The following is a 21,353-nucleotide window of genomic DNA, read 5'->3' on the forward strand; positions in this document are numbered from 1 at the left end:
GGTCTTGGCAGTCCTGGGGCAATGGTTGGACTTGATGATCTTAAAGGTCTTTTCCAGCCTAGTTGATTCTATGATTCTATGGCAACAGAGAGCAGCCTTCCTCACACCAAGGCATGTATGGGCACCCCAGATCTTCAGGCAATGATTAGCAATGCAGTCCTCGAGGCAGAAGCCATCCCAGCCTAACCCTGGGCAAGGCCAGAGAATGGATGCACAATGAACCAGAGTGTCAGAGCTCGCAGGGAATGTTATCGGCAATGTCTGAACACATAACACTTCTGGCCAAACTAATGAGATGTTCCCAGTTGCCACACAGTGCAAATCAGTGGAAGCCTGGAGAATGATTTCGTAATAGCAGCTCACTCTTTGGGATGGATCCTTACATCACAACTCCTGGTGCACCTGTTTACCTGCTTGCCTCCATCCATGCTGCGATTCCATCCACAGGTACTGTGGGGACACAGCACAGACTGAATCCGCCCCACTTCTTTCATATGAAAGAAAATGACCCTTGCTGCCACCACCACCATCACCAAGACCCATGTCCTGACACCAGAAATCAAGCAAATCAAAAGGCAAATGCTATTCTGTTACTGATAGGGGATAGGGAATGCTGTAGGAAATGGATGGGCATAGAACAAAGGACACTTTCAGGGAGCCAGAGCTGAGCACTCATCAAACCAGCTCCAGGGCTTCCTTGTTTCACCCCTGCTTGCCATGCACCCCATTGACAGCCAAGGCTCTCTCCCTTCCCAGCATGCCAGTCTCACTATTGTGACTTCCCATCAAGACAAACTGAGATGGCTTTAATCACCAAAAGGCACCGGTGAGTACTAATGCAAGAGGACCCTAAACCAGTTACAAACTGGGATAACATGGTACACGCCTAGAAATAAACTCCTCATCCCTTCTACACATTGCACTCCTGGCAGCAAAAGTCCATGGGACCAGGACACAGTCCCAAGAAAGAAAAGCACTATTTATATTTCTGCTGAGCAGTTCACTTCTCTTTGGTCACTCTGCTGATGTTTCACTTCCTCACCAAACCCCATTAGAAAGGACTGGGGGCTCAGGCGGAGGGGAGGGAACATGGTCATTAAGGTCTGGGTTAGCCACTGTAATACAGCTAACATTTGGCTCTGTTAAAAAACTCCCAGTTGAAGACTTCAAAGCATTTTACAAACATTAATGAATAAACTTTCTCCAGAAGGGCTGATTATAGCCCCCATTTCATGGGTGGATATTTCCAGATAATCTTCCTGCCACACCAGCAGCTCCCCACTCCTTGCTCTACACCACAGACTCCCAGCTCCTCATTAAACAAAAAAACATCTCCACACTAAGGCAATGAAATATATTTTGACCTAAGAGTGGAACAGGATTTGACATGAGGTTTCTTAACAGCAACAGGCAGGAACTTCCAGCCCCGCAGCCCACAGCACACCCCTGTTCAGCTGTATAATCCAGGGCTGTCCCACATCCAGAACAGACCTGAAACTTTGCAGGACTTCTCCCCACCCTGGAAACACTTCATGCAAACTTCTCCCTTTGCCTAAGAATAGCCAGGGACCACCTTTGTGGATCGCACCCCCCCTCACTGCTCCATCTGCCCTGCTCCCAGATCCCAACAGCAAACAAATCTCTGCCACCTCCTGAAACTTCAAATATTAATCAGAGACAGGCACCCTTTAACCCTTACCACGTTATGACGAGCATCGCAGATGGCTACAGAGGTTTTTGCAAAGCCAACACACCAAAAACTACAAGACAACCTAGACTTGCTACAAGTACACAGGTGTTCACCACGTGCCATCCCACAACATACATTCTTCACCAGGAAGACACACGTACCAGTTTTGTTCAAGTAGCAGCAGCACATCACTGCAGTGACCAGGACAAGCCTGGACTTAGATTTTAAAGCTCCCCAGACTGCAGAGAGGCCAGAACATCCCAATTTACTGTGATGTAAAAAGCCAGAGATTATCCAGATAGAAAGAAATGCCGGTGAAATAAGATAAGGTGGATAAGATATACCCCCTATAAGGCAAAACTTCAATCATTAAACTCCCCTTAATCCTTCAAAAGAATTTTTTCCCTGTTATTTTACTTGGTCCCTTTCTGATTTGCTTTCTAATTCCTTTCCATTTGGCATCTTCCTCTCTCTCACACAGCGTTTTCGTGGCTGTCCTTCACCTCTCTCAAAACACCTGGTTGAAGGCAGCAGCTCAGCAAGTCCCACTGGTTTGCTTAACACACCCTTAAAAACCCAAATACACCAAGACCCAGGTGCACGGCTCCCACATTAACTCAGTTTTCAAGAACACCACTAACCAATTAGGATCTGCTCTTGACTGCACCTGGTGAATCAGAGATGTCTCTGCATCCACACTGATGCCTCACAAATGGCTTTGATAGAGAGCTCTGCTTGCACTGTAGGTTTACAGAACTTACCTTAAACACTTCATTTTAAAATCTTAAACAGGGATGCTTTTCTGAGTCTCTGCTGAGTCCCTTGTGAGACTGTTCACAGCTTCTGCCCATCAGGAATTTGTCAGCAACTCACTCTGCTTCAAAGCATGAACCTCCTTCACTGGACTGCAACTCCCTGCTCTGTTGCCTTTGTATCCTCACAAGGTTCCAGCTGCGCTTGAACAAATCCCATGTCCAAGCTTGCACCATTAGGAACAGCTGCAGCCACAGGCCTGGACAGTAGACCCACTGCTATGTACCTGTGGCTCCTACTCTGAGTATAGCTCTTGGGATTTGGACCTAGGAACACTGTGGGTCAGAAACACACTCATATCATGCTCCCAGGGCACCCTCCTCTCACACACATACCAGGAGACCATCAACCCTGCAGCACTTTTGGGCATAGGCAGGGAAGAGCAAATGCTAACTTCTACCATGGAGATGCTTCCCCACTTAAATTGGGAAGCTTCATAAAGCTATGGTTACAGGCACTTGTACAGGTAAATGGTTTATGAAGGGCAAAGAGAAAGGATCTTCCATGTTGTAAGTGTTCAAGTTCTTCCTTTCCTGCACAGATCCTATAGACCAGATCTCTCCTTTTAAATGAAAAGCAAAAGGCAGAGAGAAAAGTCCCCCTGGCTGGGTGCTGTTCAAACAAGGCACCCAGGAATGACTGTGCATGAAGCTGTGCTTCCCCAGAGCACCAGTATTCCTGCTTTCTGCGTGACTTCACCACTCATCTGCTCAGCAGTGTGGCTCCTCTGTGGGTTTGGCTGTCCTAACCACTTCACTGGAGAGTCACTGATGCTTCCCCTGAAGGAAGGAAAGGGGAGATTGCAAAAGACAGTCCTGCAGTGGGAACATTTGTATTTGCACGAGACATGAAACTGCCCTGGTTGCAGAAAAGGAGAAGAATCACAGAATCAAAGAATAGCCAGGGTTGGAAAGGACCTTAAGATCATCCAGTTCCAACCCCCCTGCCATGGGCAGGGACCCCTCACACTAAACCGTGGCACCCAAGGTTCTGTCCAACCTGGCCTTGAACACCACCAGGGATGGAGCATTCACAGCCTCCCTGGGCAACCCATTCCAGTGCCTCACCACCCTGACAGTAAAGAACTTCATCCTTATATCCAATCTAAACTTCCCCCGTTTAAGACTGAACCCGTTACCCCTTGTCCTGTCACTACAGTCTCTAATGAAGAGTCCCTCTCTAGCATCCTTGTAGACCCCTTCAGACACTGGAAGGCTGCTATGAGGTCTCCATGCAACCTTCTCTTCTCCAGGCTGAACAGCCCCAACTTCCTCAGCCTGCCTTCATACAGGAGGTGCTCCAGTTCCCTGATCATCCTCATGGCCCCTCTCTGGACTTGTTCCAACAGTTCCATGTCCTTTTTATGTTGAGGACACCAGAACTGCACACAATACTCCAGGTGAGGTCTCAGGAGAGCAGAGTAGAGGGGCAGGATCACCTCCTTCGACCTGCTGGTCACGCTCCTTTTGATGCAGCCCAGGATTCAGTTGGCTTTCTGGGCTGCAAGCGCACACTGTGGGCTCATGTTCATTTTCTCATCAACCAGCACCCCCAAGTCCGAATAAGGCATAAAACAAACTCCCATCTTCACACTCTACACTGTTTCTGCAGAGAAGGTAAGTTATTCAGGTGCTAAGGGGAAGAAGCAAATAGAACCCAACACTGATAAATCAGGCTGGTGTGAGCCTGATCAGGAGCCTTTCCTATGGCAGGCATGACTATACACAGTCCACAGCAGAAGAAATGCCAGTTGATGCTTTGTGTGTCCTGTAAGCCAACCCTGGTGTAACAGGACTAAGAGCTATGGCTCCTTCCAAACACAGCCTTCCCACATCTGAGCCTGTAGGAGCAGAAAGCCGGGAGGGGTGAGGTGGCAGGGAAAAGAGCCCTGACAGAGCCCTGCATAACCTTTCCATTATGGCTGGGCAATTTTCTATTTGCACTCATATGCAATAATGTAAATAAACTCCCCATAACCCTTGCAGGGCTATTTAGGACGTTTGTGAAAACAACCAACTCCTCTCATCGCGGGCCAAGGGATGCGAGCACAACAGGCACTTCTCATCTCAGTCTCCGCACACTTAATGAAAGTGAAGGATTGTATTCCCGGCACAAAAGTGGAATTGTGTTCCAGGGCTGGGGGTGCGAACTCCGTGCGCTTTTCCGGCAGTATAAATAATTGAAAGCTGAGTGCGATTAGGAGAGAGTGGCGAAACGGTGGAGGGGGTGGAACTGTCACGACTGAACTTTTAGGGCTTGGGTGCTTTGGGGAAGAAAGGCCACGAAACAATCCTGCCGAGGAATGTGATTTTCACACAGATATTCCAGAAGAATATAAAAAGGCTGATCTTGATCTCTGCTAAAAGAGGAAATACGCCAATAAAGCGGCACTTGGAGAATTCACTGCTGTGCGAGAGCAGCCCCAGCGCAGTAGCTTTAGCTGGGGCCAGTCCCACAGCATAGCTGCCCTCCTGTGTTTTATTGTTCCAGCAAACAAAACCTGGAACAAGGTTAACAAACAAGTGGGCTCCTCCCAAGGCTGAGCTTTAAATCCTGCTAAGGAGACCTAACGGGCTATGGCAAGACCTTCCAACACCAGAATAATGGAGATGGAGGAGGGATAACACAGGAGGTATAATATATTGATCCTTGACATGCTGTGCTCAAGACAGACTTCCAGCCCAGTTTTACCATGTTTCTGCATAATCCCCTCTATGAGATACCATTCAGGCACAAAATCAGCAGACCTGGGCCCAACCAAAATTTTCCATCATGGTTCAGAATTCTTGGAAATTTCAGGCATTTTTACACTTCCATTAGCACCACATCCTTGCATGGACTCATGTTCCTGATGCATTTGATCTTTAACATGAAAAGCACCCAACAGCTATGAAAACAGGTCTGAACCCTCCTAATCTGATGTGAGGTAAATCGATTTGGTTCTTTTGGGAGAACTTGTTTCTTTTCCTCTTGTGGCTGTATCCAGGAGAGCCTTTCCCACATTGCAGGGTCCCCACTGTGGACAGCATCAGTGTCAGTGACAGGTACTGATAACAAGAACAACTTATACAAACCAAAGCTCTAGAAATCAAGGGAATAATTCACAGTAAATAACCCTTTGACCAATTCCACTGCTTTCTGTGCTTACTAGAGGCCCATAAATGGAGTCTGATATACCTCAAGGATCCCTGAAGGATCTTTGCAGGTAGCAGGCTTGTGTAGTTCAAGTGGTGGATGCAGAGTATCTGATACTACAATATTATCTAACCTTCCTGTTCCACAGAGGAGTGGCTTTAAGCCTTTAAAACTCAGGTTCTTACTCCAGGCAATGTGAATTCACCCACTGAGAAATGTGCTGTACAGTACAGCTCTGCAGCACTCCCTCGAGATTCTTGGGTTGGACAAACCCACCCAAGTTAAACTCTTCCTAGATAATTCATCAAAAATGTATGCATGCAAAAAGCAGGTAAAGCAACTTGTTTATAGCTTCCAAATAATATCCACAGAGAGTTTTTCAGTCCAAAAATACCATCAATGAATATGGAATAAGGAAGAAACCTCCTAAGAAGGTGGAGGAATAGCAGTAGAAGACCATGTACAGTTAAAAGGATGCAATAAAGAAGTCAACAACCTCTTTGTGTCTTTGTGATGCTTCCAAAAACAAAAAACAAACAAAACCAAACAAAACCAAAACCCACTCATTTGTCTAACTACATATACAGCCCATAGCTTAATTAAACTTTGTTTTACTTCTAGGATGAGGAGCCTGCCTAAAGAACAGTTATAAATTCAATGCTAACAGAGATCTACCAGTGTTGAACTTCTGCTCAGGGGCTGCAAAAGGCAGGAAGTCAGCAGAGACAGTGAATTCCCTTCAGCAGTCAGAACAGATCATTAACTGTGTAGCCCCTTTAGAGCAGCTCAGATTGTTGCAGCGCAGCACAGCACATGAGGAGATCACAAGGATGGAGAAGAAAACTCATCTTTACAGCAGCCTGCCACTTAATGCTATGCTCCTTTAAGACCTTAGAATTGAATAAGCATTTAACCGGGGTCAGACCTGGTGAAAGCTTGTGGTGGTGCGATGAAACTTTTCAATACTACTGATTCCACACACAGGACATTAATAGCAGGGACTTGTTGACATTCAGGAGAGTATCAGCATTGTACAGAAGAATATCTATGTGGTGCAATGACAACAGACAGCATTCGTCACAGTCGCTGATGCCATGGTGGGGTCCATGCTCATGGTTTGTGGCAGCAAAGGAACGGAGGAGGACACAATCCTCAAAGATGCAGCTTCCAGAGATTTCTGTTCACAGTAGAGTCAGGACAACCACCCAACCAGAGCCCCAAAACCTCACTAGCCCCAAAACATCTAGAACATGGCAGGGGATTGGAACTAGATGATCTTTAAGGTCCCTTCCAACCTCAACAGCACCCAAGTGCAGAAGTAAGAAGGTGAGGGTTTCCAAAGGCTGGGTCATTTTCTCAACTGCAGTTTATTTGCCACATTCATTGAATGTGGGCTCTATTGTAGCTTGGCAGGCACTTTGCAATTTCCCCATCGCAGCCTTCATCTTTGTCTGATGTGTAAAGTCTTTTAGAAACAAACACTGGAAGCTGAACAGATTGTTTTCCCAAGCAAAGATTTTAAAAATGATGGAAATAAGAATTATAAACAATTCCATTTATTCATGGAAGACAAAGATACTCCCCCAAGCCAGCTGGTGTCCTAAGGCACTAACTGAAGCCTAGAAGGACAAACAGTATCCAAATAGCCTTTAAATCAGCTGACAAAACCATTCTCAGCTCAATGACCATATCAGTTTTTCATTTCCCCCCCCCAGGGGCATCTCAGCTCCCCCATCAAGCCCTATTACTGGCAAGCTTGCTGCTGGGCTGATTTTCTGAGGGCAGGCACCCTGCATGCCACAGCTTGCAAGCACAGGGCGCTCCAGCACAGCTGGAGACATGGGAGGCATGGTCAGCCCTCACAGCTGGCTCAGGGCTCCTCCTAGAATCCTCTTCTCCTGCATCACCTGCAAGCCTTGCCACTGTGGCCTCTCCGCACGCTGGGATCACAGCCTGGGATAGCGGCAGCAGACAACTGGCCCTGTTTACTCAGTAGAAAGGACGTGCCATTTCTCCCCAAGGACCCGGTGCTGACCTTTGGGAACAGACATGTTGACAGAGCCATGTTAAGATTTCCTCTGAATTTTCCCAGGCTTGTTTCAGTTTCACTCTTGCTCTTAAGGAAGCTGTTTTCAAACCAAAGCCTACATCTCAACTGCTGGAGTAACTCCATCCGTCCAGTCCTGTGACTACCAGGGACTGCCCTGAAGCCAAGCCCTGGGATTGAGCCTCACAGGTCAGATATGGAGCCAGGTCCCCGGTTTGGAGAAGGATTTCACAGCCACTGTCAATGTCCACAGTTGGGCCGGGATGCTGAGGCTCAGCATCACACACTGAGGGAAAGGGAGCAGGAGAAATTTGATCTTTGCAACCCAGAGCATCCTGCCCAAGGCCCGCACAGCCCAGAGCAGAGGGAAGCACGTGCTTTGACTGCAGACCAGATCCCCTGCTGTCAACACAGCCCAGTGGGAGCAACGCCAGTAAGTAAAATCTTCCCTTCTTCCCTTTCTCCCCCTTTTCACTGTGCACTTGCACCACAGCTTGATGCAACAACCCTCCGTCATGCTGCTCCTCCCCACCTCTTCCCCTACCCTACTCAACCCCACCTTCTCCTCTAGCTTTCCTGCCTGTTTCCATACGCACCCTCACGTAGCCCAACAGAAACACTCCCTGTGCCCATCAGAGGCTGAGAATCTTTTAACACAAACCTCCCACGCTGCAAGAGGGGCAAGCTGCATCATGCCCAGAGCCACATCAACAGCCCTCCTTCCCTTCCCACAGTGCCAGGAATTACATGTGGGGCAGCACCTATGAAGAAAGCATCATGCAATGCAGTGACCCCACTGCTGTGGATGGCTGAGGAGACCAGGCAGTGACTCTACTCATCTGCCTATAAAGGCCTACGAGGTTGAGGGTCAGGGGTTAGCATTTGCAAATGCAGGACACTTGTCCCGTTGCATTCTTACCTAACTCTTCACCACTGATAAAGGTAGCACATGCTTTAGCTTGTCTATTCACTGCTCCTGCGGAGCTAAAAGCAAGGGCCTTACAACATGAAATAATATAGGTCCTATAAAAACAGTCATTTCTGAGTCAGACTGCACTGGACTACCAGGTTTAGGACTACAGTCTCCACTTGGGTATCTAACCAAAATTAACTAATGGAGTGAATATACACAAGTCATTGAATCATAGAATGGTTTGGCTTGTAAAGGAGCTTAAGACCATCCAGTTCCAGCCCCCCTGCCATGGGCAGGGACACCTTCCAATAGACCAGGTTGCTCAAAGCCCCATCCAGGCTGGCCTTGAACATTGCCAGGGATGGAGCTCCCACAACTTCCTTGAGCAACCTGTTCCAGCGCCTCCCCACCCTCACTGTAAAGAATTTCTTCCTTAGATCTAATCTAAATCTCCCCTGTTTAAGGGGACCCGTTACCCCCTGTTCTATCACTACAGTCCCTAAGAATCGCATCAGTCCATCAGAACCACATCACATACCTACTCTGCAAGCACCCTGCACTGATTCCCCCTCTGCTCTGCCCCAGAAAGCCTGCATCCCCAAGCCACCAAGGTCCTGTTTCACAAATCATAGCAACCCAATGAAATACAGGGTGCTCAGGCATGAGGCAGTTACAACCACCTGACTGCAAATGAGAGTGGACATTACAATACTTGATACAGCTTGGGATAACAGAGAAAGGGATGTTTGTACAGAGGTGGATGCAACAGAAGAATGATCAATAGCAGCAGCATTCAGACGATTCCCAGTCTGACCAAGAAAAGCAGCGATACAGACTGCAATTCCTGTTCTTTAAAGCACCACTTTTGTTTAATATCCCCTTCAATGCTCAGTTACTCCATTACAGCACTATAAACAATCAGGATGACCCTAGCAATAACAAATGAAGCTCTTGATGTTTTATCGTCCGCCTGAAAACAACTTACATCTCTTTCGACTCCCTAATAAAATTCTTGATATTCTTTATTTTTCATGTTCTAATTGGCTGCTAGTGAGCTCCTCTTTCTGTCCCACTTTGAAGAAAACCTGCTTAGATCAGCACACCACAGCAGCAGACAGCTTTTTGCTAACCGATACGCAAAGCAAACGCGTGAACAGAGCATTGTTTATTTGCCTTTTCAAAATTGTGACATTTCAGATGTCTCCTGGCAGCCAAAATGTCTGTGTGGGTCATTGTGCACAGAGACGGGGATCTGCCTACCTAACATTCCTGCCGTGGCTCCAGCGGGGACGTCGTTTGCCTCTCATGCAGTCAGAAACACAACGTGGGATTATGGCACGCCGCTACAGCCAGCTGCTGTGTTTTGCCTTGGAGAAAGCTGTACTTTGCTGTTTTGAGAAAGGATCCTCCTACAGCTCCACACACAGAGACCCAGCCATCCTCATGGGAGCAATGGAGGAGCTGGCATCTGAGCGTAGGGTTTGGTCCCTTTGTCAAGGCTGTGGTCCTATTCATACTCTGACTCCAGGCACCAGATAACACAGGCATGAAACTCGACCAGAACTTTTGGAGTTGCTGCATAAAATGCAGAAGATGAGCCACTGGTGATTCAAACTAAGACACCAGGCACTGACCCTTGGCCATTTTCCCTGTTCACTTTGCTGGGGAGAGGGCTTTTCAGCAGCGAGGGGCAACAACCAGCTGGGCTCATAGTACCTGTAAAAGCCCAAGTGAGCTTGTGGAAGCTCAGCAAGTGGAAGGGAGTGGGGAAAGAGCACCCTTCACACCTGCCAACTGCAATTTCCAGCCCATCATAGCCACTGGGAGGGTGAGCTGGCTGCATCCCCACCCTTCTCCACCTTACACACATGCTCAACTGTGAATCCAGATATTCCTGGGGGAGAAAAGGGTTAAGGGCCTCCAAAGGCACTTTCCAGAAAGAAAAATATGGGCCTCACATCTGTAGATGCCTTTTACTGCAGAATGGAAACACCAGGAGTTATCCCTGCTATCCCAATGTGTCCTTTCTCAGCTCCTTTGGGGACAACAGTAGCACTGCTGAACTGTCAGCTCAGAACAGGATTCTGCTGCCACCACCAGTAAAACAATCAGCGATAATGGAAGACCTCAAATGGCATCCAGGAAATGTGCCTCAGTGGGCCACCAGCCTGTCATGAGGGTCATCAGTACCCACAGATGATGCTCACATTGCTCTCCTAGTGATGGGCTCCTCATACTCCCCCGTTCTGCACTGTGGGCAAGTGCATGAGAAAGCAGCACTTAAAGTATTACATTAGGAGATGGCTTTGACCCCATGTGGTGCTCAGGTGCAAATGCCTCCCCAGGCTGACAGACAACAGATAAGTGGACTTGACAAGCAATTTATCGTAGTGCTTTAATCTATGCAGAGTTAGTTCAATTCTTTCAATCCTATTTACTGAGACACTGGCACCCACGTCTATTCTGCTGCCATCATTTGACCCATGCACAGCAGCAGACGTGACCTGGTTGCACAACTAAATGATGCAGCAGCACCCTGATTTAAGTTAAGCCCGTACTTTCAGATCTCTAACCCTCACTGAAGCAGCACAGGGCTGGCACTAAGCCTAGGCTTGTTGCATTGGGTTCTGTTTGCTGTACTTCTCATGCCTTTGTGGGGCAAACTCCAGCTTTGAAACCCCACGGTATGTCTAGTTTCGCTGCCCATTACTCATCTTGAAAGCAACCTCACTCCCAATTCAAGTGTGTGTACTGCTGAAACAGCACAACCAAACACTTCTGGGATTTGAATCCTTAGGACAGAGCAGCCTCTTACTGACTGCAGTGCCTAAGAGGATTTGCTAGGAAGTGTTTCAGAAACCCCAGTATCTTGTAATGGAAGGGCTCTCAAAACCACTGAGCCACTTCCCACAGACAGAAACGTTCGGGGCAGGGTGGGCTCTCTTTTAAAGAAACATGAAATTGCAGTAGTGAAATTAATTATCTGTATTCCTCCCCAGCTGCCTCTGGGCAATTAGGGCAGCCTCCCCCCGTGTTTCCCCGTGGGTCCTATCCAGTGTCACTATCAACACCAGGCACTGCAGCCCTGATTAAGTCATTACAAGTCCATCCTTGTTCCTCCACTTCAAGTCAAAAGCAAATAAGACACGTGCAGGCTTTGGAAGCCCTGAAGTGCCCCTCAGTCGTGGGCACAGTGGGATGAGTGGAGCTGGCAGGGACCTGCAGACTCCAGCTGTTCTGGACAAGAGCGGTGCCTGTGAATTGGCTGAGCATCACTCACTGAGTATTTGCTTGATTTTCTGCTTCAAGAGACACATAATGATAAGCAGGGACACTACCAAAGTAGATTGATTATGCTAAGGCCACGTTACCATGCATCGTATCAGGTCGCAAAACCCAGGTCCAACCAGTGCTAGGTTACACCAAAAAAATCTTTAAAGTACAGATCATCCCTTATATGGATGAAATTTGCTCCATATACACACAGGACCTTGTCCCCATCTTACAGCTGGGAAACTGAGGCACAGATTGCCACAGCAAGATGCTTACAGAGACATGACAAGGCCATAGAAACCCCAGGTGAAGACCTCAGTTTCACTAACTGTGCACCTAACGCTGCAAGAGCTAAAGTGGTTATTGCAGAGAGCCGTCACTGCTAACGCAGTGGTGGCCCTGACAGAGATTCCTGGGAGAGAAAAGGGTTAAGAAAGGGAATTTTGTTACTTTCTTGTCGTATTTTCTCGTGGGGGGAGAAGCGTTGTGCAAGCGAGAGTTTTCCACTGGCGCTAGGCCCCCTCGCACTTATCAATGGGACCTTTCAGGACTCACTCCCTGATTGAGACATCATTTCCTGTCCAACACACTAACCCCATTGATAACTCCGTGCTTGATGGGAACTTTTCAAACCTACCAGGAAAGGCCAGGAGACCCAGAAGAACATATACATGAAAACAGAACTGGGGCAAAAATTAAAAGAAGAGAGAAAGAAACAGCTTTGGCCACAATCTGCATGCTGACAACAACTGTGTGTGATTACGGAGCTGTGCATCTTTAGCAGGTACATTAGACACTGATTTAGTCTACACAGCGGTAGGACTGGCAAGCCTGGCACTTCAGCCCAGTAAGAAGTGGAGAGGGGAATAAGAGAAGCATCTCTCCTTTGTCTTCCAGCCACACAGCAAACACAGAAATCAGGACTGGCCACAGAAATGGTCCCGTTTCCTACCAGAAAAGCTTCCTACCAGGAGGCCATAACCGATACAGATTGCAGAACAGGCTAGAGACTTCAGATGTCCAAGTATCAGAAATGGCACATAAAGGAGAGCAATGGTGAAAGTAAGACTCTTAAAGATATCTCAGATCAGCTATCCAAGGAAAGAACTCTTTTTTCCCTAATTTATCATGGCAAAAAGGCTTAATGCTATTTTCCAAGACAGTCAGCTGTGTACATCCTTAACATTGGCTGTGAGGACTCACTTGATACTTAACCACAGCCCAGCTCCAAACACCACCTTCAGCCCAAAATCAACATTCCCCCCAAAGTTCAGGAGTCTGACAAACCGCAGCTTTTGCTTTCAGCCCAGACAATTACAGCTTTTCTGCCTACAGAGGTATGATGATACAAAGGTATCAATGGACATGGATTATTGCTAAATAGTCCTGAGCCAGAAAGCTCTCCATACCCATGCAGGTGCCTGGAAGCAGGACCAGAAATGAAGATGCTCACACTGAAACTTTGTAATCTGGACTTTTCCTATTTCCTGGCTTCAGACTTTGGTCAGCAGCTATCCAGCAAGAAAGCTTTCTATGAAATCTAAATATACAGGCACAGGATACAGCAAAGGAGCTGTACAAAACAGCAGGAGCCAGGACACCAGCTGACTGGGTAGACAATTAGGAGGAGAGTCTGGAAGGTTTCCACTACCATCTCCATTACCAAACTGCTGTGGGAGTGTGCAAAAGCTCTGCTGTTCTCAGTGATTTGGGGAAGTAGTTTCTGGGGGCCCAGAATGTAGCTCTCTTTCTGTTCTAAGTGCATTTGAAGTATTTAAAATTAGATCCCCTCTTCAATGGGAACCATTCATGAAAATGTCAGCTTTAAATGTCTTTACAGTGCAAGTTACTTGCTGTGAGCATACCACCCACTTATCTTACACCCTACAAGGACAGAGTCTGAAAAGTTTCAAGATCATGACATGTAACAGACCAAACACACACAAAGCTTTATTTAAAGGCCCTATTAACCCAGCTGGAAATGCGACTAGAAGTGAGTGGAAGTAATATTTTATGTTAGACAAGACAGACTTACCTGCAGGTCAAAGAACTTGCTGTATCTCCGATAGATGATCTGGGAAGTCAGGTCAGACCATGTTACGTTGATGATATAGACCTGTTCAGGGAAAAGAAAACACAAGTCAACGTGGGCCATGAAACACAGGATACATACAAAGGCTGAAGTCAGCTTAGGTTAATTCCATGTCTCACTGGTGCTCACAATGAGGAAAATAGCCCTGGGTGCAGCACTAGACTGAATTAAAGCTGTTGCCCTGTTGCAGCCTTTAGCAGAGATTTCAGGAGAGCACCCAGTGTTCTCTCACCTGTCCCCATCCCCAGCTCCCACTGATTTTGCTCTCCCTGGGATTAAAGCTTGGAGTGATGGCACATTCGCTCCTCCCTGGTAGCACACTCTGGTCTCTACCTCTACCCATCTGGAGGGTCCCAGGAGCTGCTGCAGGCATGGCTGGGAGAATGATTCTACCCCTGAAGCAACAGCTCACCATGAGCTGCTGATCTCCTATCCCATACTCCAGGTTTTCCTTGTACATGGAGATGTGCCTATGGCCCTTCCTAGGTAAAACAAGGAAAGTCAAACAGAACTCAGCACCTGGGGAGCTGTCAGATTACAGCTGTGCAACACAGCTGCTTACACACATCCATACAGGTGTGACAACACTCAACCCCACAGCACACAGCCACGGCTGAGCCACATCGTACCACTCAGCACCTTTGGCACCTATCAGACTGATTTGAAGGTGATGTAAACCAGGTCAGCACAAGTGGCACTGTTTTGTTACATCAGTGGAAATAAAAACAAAAGCCCAGAACAAGCCCAGGATTTGCCCTGTTCAGCCCCACTCCATCCTCCAAACACATCATCTTACAGAAACACTGTTTTGCCAGAAGCTGTGATAAAAAGTTGATAAAAATATGCACAGGCACACGCACACACACACACACATATATAAACCACAAGTGTTTCCTTTTGACCTCAAAACATTAAAAAGAATAAAAAAAAAATAAGAAAAATAAGGTAAAAATGAGCCAGATTCTACTCTCATACACTCAAAGCAAATGCTGGTCCTTCTGCCTTGATGACAGATACACACGACTTCAGCAAACACAAGACAAAGTCACTGTTGGTGACTGTACAATGCAAGTCTAATGGAAATCACAACTAGGCTAGCTCCTGGGTCTTTAAAGCAATCTCCAGGTTTCACATACGGAGCAAGACAAGGATCTGACATAAGAAACAGGAAAGCATCCCTCCTCCCTCAGCCCCAGTGCTGCAGTAACTCTCTCTTTTGTCATGGATGCAGAAGCGAAGCTGTCTCTAGCACAGGGGGATGGATAAGCATCACCTTCCTCTTCATCTCCCCAAGGACACTGGCCCATCTTCCATGACACTGATGCAGGGTAATTGCTTCTCTGCTTTTAATGATAAAGGGTATTGCATGAAAACCCCTGGAGGGATGTTGAAGAACAGCCTTAACAATGCCTTTCCAAGGACTGCTGAGGGATTTCTTCCTTCTTCTTCTTCCCCAGTAGGAGAGAGGTGCCAACCACAGAGGTCCCACAGCCTCGCTTTCCTCTCTGCTTATTAGACCATATTCAATCCCCAGGCTCCCCATCTACTGCAGCCCAGTTTCATGGCATTAAGGAACCAGACCTACTGAGCACAGGCTGTTAAGGAGATCTGGGAACTTTCCTAGAGCACTGAGGCTAATGACTAATTTGACTGAATTTGACTCAGTTATCCTATCAAACCTATCTGCTGCTCCCACCAGAGACAATCAAGGCTGGCAAAGAAGAGCCTAGCGGCAAGAAGACATCTCTCAGCAAACCCAGGTTAAACCTCTGCTGTGTCTTACATTTCTCCTGCAAAACGGAGCCACTCAACCTCCCTCCCACAGTATGCATACACACAAGCGTGACATGGATGGGAGATAAGATTGTGTAAGATGAAGATTTCAGGTCCCCTTTAAAGACCTTGTCCATGCAGACAAGGCAGAGGAGTCGGAGCCTGGGAAGGAAGCTGTTGTTGCCAATTTTCAGGCTAGCCACACTACACTGAAGAATATTTTTCCATGTGTTTGTTGTGAAGGGGAAAAAAAAAAGTTTGTAGCTTCACTCTGAGCTAATTCACAACACAAATATTTCTACTCATTCTCCATCCAACAGCTACTTTCAGATGGAAAACCCATTCAATTAAAAACAGATCATGACAGATGGGAGCTGACTGGGATCCAAAAGCAACTTCAGATACTGTAATTCTGGCCCTGGGTTCTCACAAAGGGGACAAGACAGGGATAGGAGAAACATATTGTACATGCAAATAAAGGCTGTATTTTTTCGTTAATAATGCATTTTTTCTCCAAGAAGCTAGAAACAAAACACATATGCCACAGGCTCCAGGCTTTCTGATATTCATGGCACTGCAGGCTTCCCCATGCTACTCTTCAGTATCCACAAAAACTGTGTATCCCCCAAAATTTTAACAGCCTACAAGTCTAACAGATCAGGATTTAGTCCAGACAGGAGTCAGTCCTGCTTTAAGAGTCCAGCATCATCCAGTGGTGCAGTAAGCGACACAACACCCCCATCATATGAGACCGGGCAGAGCTGGGTGCAAAGGCATGCTCTGGTCAAGAAGCTGGATGTGTTTGGCACAGGGTATGGGATTGGAGAAGGACCCCAGCTCTGAAATCCAGGCTCTGCAGGAAGGAAGCTGGCACTGACTTCAGTCAAGCCAGGATTTTGCTGCACATTCAAAACAGCAATTAGATACTTTTGAGCCTTAGGTGTCTTCAAGCTTAGCAAGTGATGAATTGGGCAGCATGCAGATGCACTGACTTTTTATTTCATGGGAAGATCATAGCAGGAGTGAGAAAAGCCTTTAATCATAACCCAGAGCTCTGTGAAGCAAGAAACTAATGGGCTCAAAATGTGCTTGGTGGGTTGCAGGTGCAAAATGTGAAATGGCTATTGATTTTCTTTGCTTCTTCACGTAAATCAAATTGCTTCTTGACAGCCACCATTTCAAATGATGGGAAATAACCGTTAGCTTGAAAAAGATCTGAAAAATGCCACACTTTAAAAGCAAGGTCTAGAGGTTTCAAAAGACTTTGGTATCACATTTCTCTCCCTCAGAGATCAGAGTTTGGTGATTATTCGCTTCTACTGCCTTAGTCAGACCCGTAACCTCTCCATGAGCAGCAAACATTACATCAGCTTACCTCGTCTTTCTTTTTTTTTGCTCAGATCTTAAAAGGGTCACTGTGAAAGCGATCAGTGATGTCCCAGGGGAGAAAGGGAAAAGCAGTCCTGGGGGAGCCCGAGGTCATGCAAACGCAACGGGACAGGGAGGCAGCAGGAAATATCAGATAAATACGGACAGCCGTCCCACGCTCGAAAGCCCTGAACACCCGCTGGCCCAGCTTCGCTGCCTGCGGGGCCAAGGGAGGGCTTTCTGTGGCATCCAACAGCTTCCTAGAACTGAGCTACACAAGCCACAGCTCCAGCACGCAGCTGGTCCCTGCCCACAACAGTCCCAGGTCTCAGCACTCTGTTTCTTGATAGAAGACAAAAATCAAAGCATCTCACATGTCTTGGAGCAAGCTCTTCTTGCAAGTACGCTGTAAATACAGTGTTTTCCTACGGTCAATACATGCACAGCACTAAACTGGAATCGTGACTGCAAATTAAAAATTACTATAATAATTAATTCCTTAAGGTAAAAAAGATCTGCTTTCTGTATATGCCATGATCATGGCCTTAAAGGAGTCAAACACAGCTACTATTCAAATGCTTCCCCTCAAAAATCCTTAACAAAAAGAAGTCCTTCAAAATAAATACTAATTGAAGTGCAAATTACAAACAACTCACTGCACAATTACTGGGTGCTCCAGCTTCTAATAAAGTTCAACTTTTAATTTCACAAATCCAATCATTTTTTAGTCTATGATGCATATGAAAATCAATCTTTCTTCAGAGAAGCAAGAAGCAGGCCTATACAAACTGGAGAATATTAATCAGGAACTAAGCTTGATAAGCAGCTCTTAATATTCATGCTGCATGAAAGAAAGTGCAGGATGTGAGGGGGATTTTATCAGCTGCTAATTACTGTTTAGCTCTGGGAAACTTCCATTTTACCCATCACAGAGCAGAAAATTTACTGCAAACTGAAATTATTGCTCTCCCTTTACTGCCTACACCAAGCGATGAGGAGAGATGACTTCCTACTACAAAAAGCATTCACGCAAATGTCCTTGGGCACAACTTTATCATTGAATGTCTTGTTTTCAATGGAAAATATCCAGGTCCAGCTGGCACAAGCCCCAGCGGTAAAAGAGTTCAGGTTATTCCCATGTGACCAAGTTTTCAACTGGCTTTTTAGAGACTAATGTTTTGTTTCCTATAGCCAGATGAGCTGGAGTGGAAGATAAGTGCCTGAAATGAGCAGTGTGATGAGACCACGATAAGAACATCCAGAAATACACGAGCTATAGGCAAAGACAAGATTGAAGAGCAGAGACTAGAAATATCCCTGCACACGTAAGAGAGGGTGCTGTTAACCTTTAATGAGTAATCACAGTAAATACCAGCTATTAGAAAGGTTTTATGAATGCAAAAAAACAACTACAGTGCAATTCATATGCAGATGCCATCATGACAGTCCCTTTTATCCTGGAGAACGTCAGCTTTGTCAAAGTCTCATATTTAGGTGTTGGGTGTTTGTCCTCCAGTGGGTCATGATGGAGTTGGAAAGAGCACTCCTCACCTCCCATATTCAGATGTTATCAGTACGTGTGAGCTGGAAACTTCACCAGCACAGCTCAGCATGTGAGGGCTCCCGGGTCTGCTTCCATGCAAAGTCAGTCCAACTCCCACAAGGCTTGCAGCAACTTCAGCGGGTTCATTTAGCTGGTGGCATTCACAGCTCTAACAGCTCTAACTGCAGCAGCCCTCCATGAATTCAACATACTTTTGTGCCTTAAATTACCAGGGTACAGGCACTGCACCAATTTAGTTTGCATAACCATTTTAATGTCAAAGATGTGCTGATGAGCACAAATCACTGCTGGCCCAGACCCAGATTTGCAGTGATAACAACCTAGAGACAGCACTTTCGCTACCCATGAAGTCAAGGCAACAAAGCTGCTCACTTTCCAGAAGGTACCTTGATTTTAGGTTCCTTCTTCCACCCCAGAAGACACTAGCCAGGGTTTCCCCAGGGTGAGGGTCCCCAGTGTCCTCAGTTCCTGCCCTATACAAGACCTAGAGTGGCAGCAGGGAGAGAAAAGTGCTCCAGGAAAAAACTTGGAGAATGTAAGCTCTCCTCCCGCACACATCACCTGTGCCTTCACTTGGCTTGGATCGTGTTTGACACAGGATCCAGTGAGAGCAGCACGGGCTCCCTGCCCAGCTCACAGCATCCAAAAGGCCCTGAAAAGTACTGTGAGACCTGAGAAATTCCCACAGAGATGAAGTCAGACCCTGAGCCCTGAGCCCGTGGTGAATCCACCACCAGATGATGTCACCTTTCAGCACAACGGTCTCCAAGGGACCACAACTCAGCCAGGACATTGCCAAGGAAGAGCTATTTTCAACCCCAGTCTGGAGCTGTTCTCACACCAGGAATTTGAAGATTGAGCTAAGAAGCAGAGATGAGGCTCAGAAGAAACATGAAACCCAAGCAGCCCTGAACAGAAAAGCTTCTTGCAGGGTGATTGCTGCCACGGCAGGATGCCTTAGAGCAGTCCCCAGCACAAGCACTGATGCAGGCTGCATGCAGGTGCGGAGCGTCTGGCTTTTTCATGAAGCACATGTGGTTTCATGGACATCTCTCTGCCCAGCTCGTGTTTCCATTACCAACGGGAGAAATGTAACTGAGAAAAAGCCAAAGCAGCCCATGGGTCTCATGGACACGTACCTAAGTTCTGGAAGCAAAGCACAGTTACAGTATGCTGGGAGGGAACGAATTGGACAGCCCCTGAGCTTGCCAATTCTCATCTGTGAGCAGCCACCACACTGGCAAATTAAGCAGGACACAGCAATTCCAGTTTGCATCACGATTTGCAAGCTAATTTACAATCTAATTAAACATACAGGGTGGGGGGAAGGAGAGTTTTCCTTCCTTCACTGCTTTCTTTTGTGGATCTTGTTTCAGCTCAGCAACGCAAGAGGATTAATGCCACTTCTCTTTACAGCCACATCACATCAAATCTATTCTGTACACAAGAAAAATGAACTCATTTCCAGCTCTGAATTCAGTCATACTCTGAGACTCAAGCTGGGTCCTTTCTAGCTTAGCAAATCCCACCGCTACTCCATCCTATAAGGGCACAGACCTTCCTCCTGGTGGAGTATTAACTAGGATGAAATCCATTTCTCTTTGCCAAATCCTGATATTTAAACACAAATGAGAATAACAAACAACTGCTCCAAGCCAGCCAGCCAGCCAGCAGACATCCCTGGGAACACAGGAAGAGGAGCTCATTTGAGTATGGAGGCACCTGGCTAGATGTTTTTGCTGGTTTCCTAGCTTGAGGGGTGAGGACCAGACAAGTAACAGGGTTGTGTCTGAATAACGCATCCAGCTCATTGTGTTTACACAGGAGAGCAAGCCAGTACTCAGCCTCTCACATTTCTTATACACGGATGAGGTTTCAAAGCCCATAGTTCAAATTTCTACTTGGTCTCTTCTTTACCCTTCATACTTTTGGCATTTGCCAACTTTGGATTTTAAGCACTGAGTTCAGGCCTTCCAGTACCTTCCTGCTAAGAAAATGCTAAAAAGTCCCACACAAACAGAGCAATAAGCCAAGGGGAAAAATCTCCCTGCTACACTTCTTTGCATGGTCATTTGCATGGGTATGAGAGGCATGAGAAGGTAAAAAGTGGAATTTGCACCCATAATTTGAGACATTAAGTCCACCAGAGAGCTGCAGAACTGGAATGGCTCGAGCTCCACAGCTCGGTTACAAACCACCTCCGAGCCTCTCGCCAAGCTTGTTCGTTTACTTCATTTGACTTCATTCTTAGGGGTGTGTGAGCAGAGTATGATGTGTCTAATTCTTGCAGACAGGCAATATCTGTGCTGCATTAGCAGGGCTCTGTTTTTAAACTGATATCCTGGGTCACATCAAAGACCTGTCAAGGCTCCCATCTTATCTCCAACATTCAATAAGTGGAGCTTATAGAAAGAGAATAAGAAACAGGACTAGTAAGACACAGGTCATTTCCCTGTTACCACCTCCCGGCTCCTTGCAGCTTCCCTGCAAGGAATTAGTAGACAAGGGAATTGGACAACATCCACCCATTAGACTTCCATACATGTATGAGGGAGGGAGAGCATCTAACCCCAGTACAACTTGGACTTGTACTTCTGTTTCCAATGGTTCTGTCTACCTGCATTTACTTTCCATCTGTGATGGAAACACTTGTGAAGCAGAATAACCACAGGACTGTGTTTCTGC

At 46.7% G+C, this 21,353-nt stretch overlaps 1 protein-coding gene across 3 annotated transcripts in view; it reads right to left on the minus strand.

The window, feature by feature from the left end:
- The window catches only part of SH3PXD2A (SH3 and PX domains 2A), a 261,573-nt gene that overhangs the window by 204,555 nt on the left and 35,665 nt on the right, over positions 1 to 21,353 (minus strand). For all 3 annotated transcript variants that reach the window (XM_062601872.1, XM_062601873.1, XM_062601871.1), the window contains exon 2: positions 13,907 to 13,987. In XM_062601872.1, the coding sequence (XP_062457856.1) occupies positions 13,907 to 13,987 (81 nt within the window). The remainder of the gene's footprint in view (positions 1 to 13,906; positions 13,988 to 21,353) is intronic.

The sequence above is a fragment of the Pezoporus occidentalis genome, unplaced genomic scaffold (assembly GCF_034315485.1).
Source record: "Pezoporus occidentalis ecotype Australia unplaced genomic scaffold, CSIRO_AGI_Poc_V1 ctg73, whole genome shotgun sequence".
Classification (NCBI taxonomy): Eukaryota; Metazoa; Chordata; class Aves; order Psittaciformes; family Psittacidae; genus Pezoporus; species Pezoporus occidentalis.